The 8,062-nt window shown below is 43.4% G+C and overlaps 2 protein-coding genes across 2 annotated transcripts; both read right to left on the minus strand.

The window, feature by feature from the left end:
• Positions 1 to 11: 11 nt before the first annotated feature.
• Positions 12 to 2,174, minus strand: ATC70_001399 (uncharacterized protein; the record flags this gene model as incomplete). The annotated part of the gene is made up of 4 exons (XM_064820795.1): positions 12 to 487; positions 563 to 1,040; positions 1,103 to 1,575; positions 1,637 to 2,174. The coding sequence occupies 4 exons, from the start codon at positions 2,172 to 2,174 to the stop codon at positions 12 to 14; spliced, it is 1,965 nt and encodes a 654-aa protein (XP_064684715.1).
• Positions 2,175 to 3,053: 879 nt separating this feature from the next.
• Positions 3,054 to 7,610, minus strand: NOP14 (nucleolar complex protein 14; the record flags this gene model as incomplete). Its single annotated transcript, XM_064820796.1, has 1 exon — positions 3,054 to 7,610. One exon carries the CDS (start codon positions 7,608 to 7,610, stop codon positions 3,054 to 3,056), a length of 4,557 nt encoding a protein of 1,518 aa, XP_064684716.1.
• Between the last annotated feature and the right edge of the window lie 452 nt (positions 7,611 to 8,062).

The raw sequence follows: 8,062 nt of genomic DNA on the forward strand, positions 1-8,062 counted from the left end.
CAACAGCAACATTAAAGCTTTAATGACTCTGTGATGATCTGATTTTGTCGATTCATCAATTCAGATTCTTCGTTTTCATAATAAATTCTAGCTCTTTGTAATCCGTCGAAATATTGCTTTGGTATATGATCTGTGATAAAGAAGGGATATAGCTTCTCGATAAAGTAAATTGGATTGCCATTTGGGAGATAGTTTTGTAACCAAGGTTTGTAAATGAAGAATTTAGCCCAATTAGGCAGCATGGCTTGCTGCTCATTCATGAGCTGCTGCTGTTGTTGTTGCTTAAGCAGTTTACTGTGTACAACAACTTGGTAGTTGCTGTTTCTGCTGCTATCACTGCGGATATTGGTGATAATGTTCAGTTGCGTGGGTGCTTCGTAGCTGGATGGGAAAGATTTCAATGGTTTGGAATGCCAGTTATGGGTGATCTGAATAGCATGTCCAACATGGGAGTAATTGAAAAAGTCTGATTCCGACATGAATCGACCTAAACGATCAAGGGATCATGATAAAAAGGAGATATTAGCTCATTGATCATCACAACGGAAAGGAGACATCTTACCGCACGTTCTACTATCATATCCTGGAGGTAATCGCGAGAATATATCAGACTTGTTGATGATACGGAACAGCGTGGAGGCTCGTGTTACTGGTTGATTCGCATGAGAAGCAAAGGTAGAGGCAAAATCACTACCACCAACTGCTGGTGTTCCTATCACATACGCATCGCGAAGCACGAGTCGACGGCTTAAATCAGAGGGGCACTTGAGCCATCGTGCGAATAGCAAGCTACTTAAACTAGCTCCCAACGAGTGGCCTGTGATCCAGAGTTGTACAGGCTCACTGGTGCCCAATTTCTCTTGCAATTGCTCTGCTTTGGATTGTACAGCAGCTAATATAGCGCCATAAGGATCACGCACATCTTGACCGCCAAAGCCGCTAGTAGCAAACAAAGACTCAAAGAAGCCAGCATGAACGCAGCCAAACAAAAAGGAGCGAGCATCTGTGCGTTGAAAGGTAGCATCAACGAGGAATTCCTCCTATAGTAAAATTGTCAGTTCCTCTACTTGTAATCAAGCCGGTTGAGCGGTTTATAACATACGTAGTTGGTAGGCGTTGTCCCTTTGAAAGCAACAATGATAAATGGAACCGTCTCTGACCAAAAGATACCACAAAACGGGCCACCCAGAGATTTGAGCTCTGAAACGCCTGCAAAGTGTAAGCCCCAGCTCTCTGCGATTTGACGGATACGCGCCTCGGATTCCCAGAGCAGCTCCTTCATTCTACTTTCAATGATGCCTTCTGCCTGTGCTTCAAGGACTGGGTTCTTGCTGGAGGAGCCTGCTTTGGCTGCTTTCGTTGATGAACTGTACAGATCAAAAGCATCTCTCACTTTTCTGGCATCACGCTCATAGATCAATGAAGACAACAGCACAAAAGTCTGAGCTATGGAGAGATCAAACGTACGTCTTCGACAGCCTGCAACACTGATAGGTGTTGCAGGCAATCCCAAAACAGGTAGCGTTCTTTGTACGAGTTGAGCAGATGAATCAGATAACAGTAGCTCAGGTGCCCCTTTTGTTGTTCAAACAAACAGTAAATAGACATGCAACATGCTATTATGCAATATACCTACCCCAATTGATAGCGCCAAAACCTTGACCATACTTGAGGCTAATATATCTCACTACTTCAGCTCCTTTCCATGTCTCCATGAAGAGCTTGAGTCCCATTTCAAATAAGACAAGAAACGTAACACTGGAAGGATAAACAAGAATCAAGGCTGCAGAACTGATGGGTGCCGTGAAGAGCATTGTCCAGTTAAAGTAAAACGTCAAGAATAAGTTCTTGAAACCATTGATCATGTAACCGAGGTATGGCCATGAGCGACTTCTTCCAGGTTCAGGAATGCCTTGTTGACGCAAGCTTCCGAGTAAGCTGTGTCCTTGTTTCTTGTCGATAAAGATGGGGGTACCAGATACACTAGTAGTAGCATGGCCAGATTCATCTCTCTCACCCAGTTTATGATGATGGCTTCCATTTGATTTCTTGGAGGCGTTGGTTACTGTGCTGCTGGTACGACTATGGCTACCATGACTACTGTCGTAGTGATGATGATGGCCATGATGAGTGTGGTTTGGATCTTCCTTGGCATACAGAGACTGCTGCTTCATGTTAGTCACCTTGCTAGTGTCAGAAGAAGAGCTGCTGATCTGACTGCTGGCATCAAGTGATCGCGACCCTTTCACTGCATGGTGTTTGAGCGGATCAGATCAAGTCTTTATTGACAGTAGAGTACTTACTATGATGAAGACTATGAGTATGTATTGACATGCAATAACAACAGAGAAAAAGAAAGGGGGGAAAGAGTTGTTTATTGACATACATTTGAGAATCGCTTCAAAATATTAAAGTGGGCGTTTTGTTTTGTTTACTTGCCCTCCTCATTTTCATTTAGAGTTCTGTTTCATCGTGTGTATCTGAAGCATCAAGCAAAACGCCATGTTTGATAAACAAAATCATATGCTTAATCGGAAATAAGCTATTTTTGTAGAAACAAGCAACTTCAAGTTTCCATTGATCAAAAGCACCTTCCTACTATCTCAAATTGGATATGATACGGACCATCTAGTAATTTGAGCTACCAAGTTATGGACCACCTATATTTGAGCTAGTTTTATAGTATAGTAATTTAACTAGATGCAGAGTATCTGTTGTATCTAAAATGTCCAGCGCGCTTTACGAGCGCAATCAACTCAAAAATAAGCTGAATCCTTGAGCTGTGATATAATGATACAACAGCGCCACTCAACCTAATATTTCCAACTGAATATCCGTATATAACGGCACTAGCCGATCTATCTCGCTACGCTCGATGACGGCGTCGCCCTGCGGGCTCTGGCCGAAGACATTTCAAATCAGAGATAATAAAAATTTGGTATATCAAGTAGGTTTTAAACAATGATTATATTCGATTCGAAGATTTTAAAACAAAAAATAGACTTGAAACTTGATTGAGACGACAGGAGTTGGGAGTTACAGACCAACTTTTTTTATACAGCATTTATATTATATAATACTTCTGGGTAGACAACATTCTCTGTCCGAGTCGCATTTTCTGGCAGTAGAATTGTCATACCATTTGCAGATGTTGCTCTCGAGATGGCAACATAGAGTTGGCCATGTGTGAAAACAGGACTCCTGAGGTCTACAGCGACTTTTCTAAGGGATTGCCCCTGAGACTTGTTGATTGTCATCGCAAAAGACACTTTTACAGGGAACTGTTTCCTAGTCAAAATAAATGGTAATGTACCAGGCAATGTTGATAATGTAAAGCGAGGAATCAACTCTACTGCACCTGACCCTCCGAGGATTTTCACCTTGAGGACATACTGTCCAATTTGCTGAATGATCAGCCTTGTACCATTGCACAAACCTCTTTCAGGGTTGAGGTTTCTCAAGAGCATTACAGGAAGACCTACTTTCAACTCCAAAACTGCTGGCGGCAGCCCTGAAGGCGAAAGGGTTTGCAAATACTCTGAGGGATAGGCTTGGGTCTCCGTGTTGGTCAGATCAGACTGAGCTGTGTCAGCAGAGTACAGAGTGACCTTTTCCCCAATCACGTTCTCCATCACCTTGCTGTTAATAGCATCAACGTTGACGTTCTTTGAACAGAGAATAGCTCTTTCCTTGAAGAAATCACTATTTTGCAGAGGACACTGCAGAACATGCTGAGGATAGATATCTTCAATGAACTGATCAAGATCAGTCATCTGCCTCAAAAAAGAGGGCAAAGCAATGCTGCCAATCATGGATGGTTCATACGACATTTTTCCTATCCAATCTGCAAATTGCCTATCTGTGTCATTGGAGTTGGCAAGTCTCATATTCTCAGTCAGGCTCAGCTTTTGTAATTTGGGCCATAATCTTGACGATTTCAGTGAGGCATTGACGATTTCAGGACGGCCACCTTGCCTAACAACAGGTGGAATTTGAGCAAAATCACCGCCAAGAACAACAGGAATACCACCAAAGGTAACTTCATCACCACGACTACAAATATCACGAAGTGTTCGATCAAAAGCTTCAAAGCAATATCGATGCTGCATTGGCACTTCATCCCAAATTATCAATGATGTCTCTCGAATGAGATCAGCAAGATCATCGTTTTTCTTGATTGCACACACAGACTGCTCGTGGATGTTGAGTGGAATGGCAAAGCGAGAGTGCGACGTACGCCCACCAGGAAGTAGCAAAGCAGCAATGCCAGAGGAGGCAACACAGAGAACAATTTTTCCTTGGCTTCTATAAAAGTGACAAAGAGTATTGTAAATGAAGGTTTTGCCAGTGCCAGCTGGACCTTGCAAAAAGAAATGTGAGCTATTGGTGTTGCTGTTGATGGAGGAGGTGATGGTATCAAATACGTGCTTCTGGGTAGCGTTCATTTGAGCGTACTTTTGCTGGTACGAAAAGGCTTCTTGATCTTGGAGATATGACATTTCATTGAGTATCAATGAATTGCGCTGTATGCCAGTCATTCTGCTTATCAAGCCATTCCAGTTGAAGAGAGGCAAAGGCAAATTGAACTGACCTAGAGATCTGTCTTGTGCACCAAGAGATGTTTGCAACAGATATAAGCCGTAATCAAGACTTCGCGTTCCATGGTAAAATTCAGCGTCAGGTTGCACGCTGAGCAGCAGCGAATACCCTTTTTGCACGATTGCATGCTCAAGATCATCACAGAAACTTTCACAGAATTGATCCCAAATCTGAACAGGCGATACCAATGAGTTGAACATGAGCGCAGAGACAAACATTGAACGCATTGCGTAGCCAGAGGCAAAGGTAGCAGCTTCTTCAAAGGCTCTGGTCCATTCTCCATCATCTTCGATCAAATGCAGCATCATACAGGCCTCGCGAAAGGTGGCGTACTCGTGATTATTGACAGTTCTCAGATGAGAAAACGACATGGCTCCTCTGACAACTGTGAGCAGCAGACGCAGATAATACCTCTCGCCGGCAGCAGGATTGCAGTAATACATGCGCCCAATTGACATTCTACTCGAAGACCTAGGCTTCCACTTTTTTGCATTCTGCTGCCAAGTCATATGTTCAGGGAACTCTTGATAAAGCAACGGTCGAAAACCGGGTTTGCCGTGATTTGCATGGTTGTAATGAAAGTAAGCCATCAAAGTAGAGCGACTCTCTCTCAATACTTTGTCAATTTTCTCCTGTGGCCATTGGGGATCAAAATAAACAGGTTGCTCGTTTTCAAGATGCACAGCAAGTGGAGTAACAGATGGGCTTTCCTCATGCATTGGGAATTCAAACAACCTCCATGCAGCTTCAACAGGACTAATATAACGGCCATTTAGATACTTGGCTACTTCGTTATTCTGAGTTGTTGCTGTGGTAGTGGCATTTGCTGTTTCAGTGGCTGTGGTGGTGGCTGTAGTTTTGAGCGTTGTCTGATCAGAGCCTTTGTAAATATACTTGTTGATGTACTTGATTGCCTGGACGCTACCACATACTTCGACATTTACATGGGCATTGTATTTTTTTGACAAATAAGGGTTGTATGGCACCACCCACTCATTCGTCATGTGGAAATCGCGGTAGACACCCAACTTGTCCTTGACGCGCACCTGATGAGAACGACCATCTCTTCTTCTTCTATAAGTAGGATAACCATCAGCACTGGTCACCGTTACTGGCTGGTAGTTTTTGGGAAATTTCTTTGAGCATACATCATTGCCAAAAGCATCTTGTACCATACACGGAGACTTTGAGTTTAGCTCGCCACATGGGCCATGCATCATATTGCGAGTGATGATTGCATGCAATTCAGGTTCTTCTTCAACATTTGGGATCTCAGCGCAAATGATCTGATCAATCCTCTCTGGCGTATCAAATCTATCTGTTTCTGCATCCAAAAACAATAGCATATGACCGTGAGGGAGACCACGCTTTTGATACTCAATAGTCCTTACAATGCCTTTATAACAGCCAAAGACCTTTCTGTCTTTCAAGTCTTTAAGCAGCTCTCGGTGCTTAAGGTTGAATACTCGAGCAACCAAGTCGGGGCGATCAGCGGCTGTTTGGCCTGGCAACAATTCATCTTGGATCTCCCTCCAGTTTGGGTTGGCAGTAAATGTGATGAATAACGTTGGCTTACCAAAGAATCTAGAGATAGCCATTGCATTTTGATATAGCTGCATCATGAATCGCGGTCCACCAGTGAAGCTACTGGGCAAGATGAACGTCTTTCCCACCTGTTCGAGGTCTGAGTCAGCAGCAGAGGTAGCATCAGCAAGTCCTTTATACACATCAGCGCGAAGATTCGTCTGATTGACTTTGATCCAGTTCAGTTTTGTTTGCTCACAGATTGCCCAGGCATCAATCACATATTGTTGAAATAGACGTCTTGACAAAAAAATGATCTTTGACTCGTTGTTTCTAACATGCAATCGAAATCTGTAGAACACGCCCTGGGTAAGTCGGCTATCTGACACTTGTTGTTGTTGTTGTTGCTCTGCTGGTGTCTCATCTTCTTCGCTCTCAATAATCATGGCATCAGCAGTTTGCGCTGACGATTGCAGTCTTTGGCCCCAATTCCACCCATATTCACCTCTAGGAAAAAGCAAAGCATAATGAAGAGGCATATATGCAGCATGCGTCTCATTGATACGCTTAAACTGGCCTTGAGCCCTGGCCGAGGAATTGCTACGATATGTGATCAAAATATCTCTGAAACTCCTGTCAGAACACTCGTTTGGAATGATGGCAGCAATCTCGTTGACAGTTGGCAGATTTTGAGTGCGTCTGTCCTGGCCAACAACCAATTCCATTTGCATCTGAGGACTGAGCCTGATGTGAGCATTCTCGCTAACACCATCTTGAGCTTGCCTCTCCTCTTCTTCTTTCAGGATTTCGTGAGCATGTTTGTAGATGCTTACAAATGGATTGCCACAAACTACAGGATCAGCAATCATTTCACTCAGTTGCTCAATGATCGTGTCGTCCAATCCTTGATTTCTGGGGTCTGCACAGCGAATCGCAGCGGCATACTCTGGGTCGTAAACGTACAGCTGGCTATACTTTGGCACATTGCTCAAATTTAGTGGTGCTTGCAAGTGATAGAGTTCCCCATGAACACGAACCGGCGTGATGCCGCCTCTCATCTCATTCTCTCTATCCCTTTGGAGCTGCTCAGGCGTAGCATCGGTGCCAAATGATGTAAATGCGAACAAAGTGTTGTATTGTCGCATGTGCTGCAAAAAATGAGAGGATCGAGGATGGCTTCCGTTGATCAAGCTATTTAAAGGCTCGGGAGGCTCTTGCAAAAGGGGCAAGACAGCTCTACCTTTTTTGCAGCAAGCATGAAAGCAGTTGTCGTTTACTCGCTGTTGAACAGCCCTCTCTGCGGCCCAATGCAAAGCTCCACATCCATCACATTGGTTGTCCATTCTGCCCAAATCTGAACGTTGTACTCTTCCAAGTTCTGATACAAACGCTGCAGGTGCTCTTGGTGTTCTTCGATTCGCCAATCTTCTTTGCCTGGCGTAATTTCGCGCTCGTTCCTGAATTTGAGTACAAACAAAATAAACCATTGCGTCTCAGGGTTTTATTAGGCGTTAAAAGCCATTTTACTTACTCGACATGAATCACATTTCCGATAAGCATAGTCTACTGGAAGAGCAGCTCTACAGGTCGTGCAGTGTCTTGTTTGAATAGTAGGAGGCATATTATTACGTACGTATAATAACAAAAAGCAATGTATCAAATTTTTTTTTTGGTGCCTTATATTCTTGGTGGAGGGGCTAAGCCCCCTCCCCCAAACCCCCTCCCCATTGCCGGCTTCGCCGGTGGTTATGCCCTCGTTTGTTCTGGCTTTTAATACTATTAAATTTTAAAAGGATATGATTGGCTTGTCTACTTTTTTTGAATGTTTTACAGTATATATATTAGATATATTAGATGCTCTGAATCTATATTAATGCATACAATGTCTATACGTCTTTGTATCATAACAAGAATCCGCCTATTAATAAGCAAATGCGTG

This window comes from Mucor velutinosus (genome assembly GCF_035048745.1).
Source record: "Mucor velutinosus strain NIH1002 chromosome Unknown tig00000041, whole genome shotgun sequence".
NCBI lineage: Eukaryota > Fungi > Mucoromycota > Mucoromycetes > Mucorales > Mucoraceae > Mucor > Mucor velutinosus.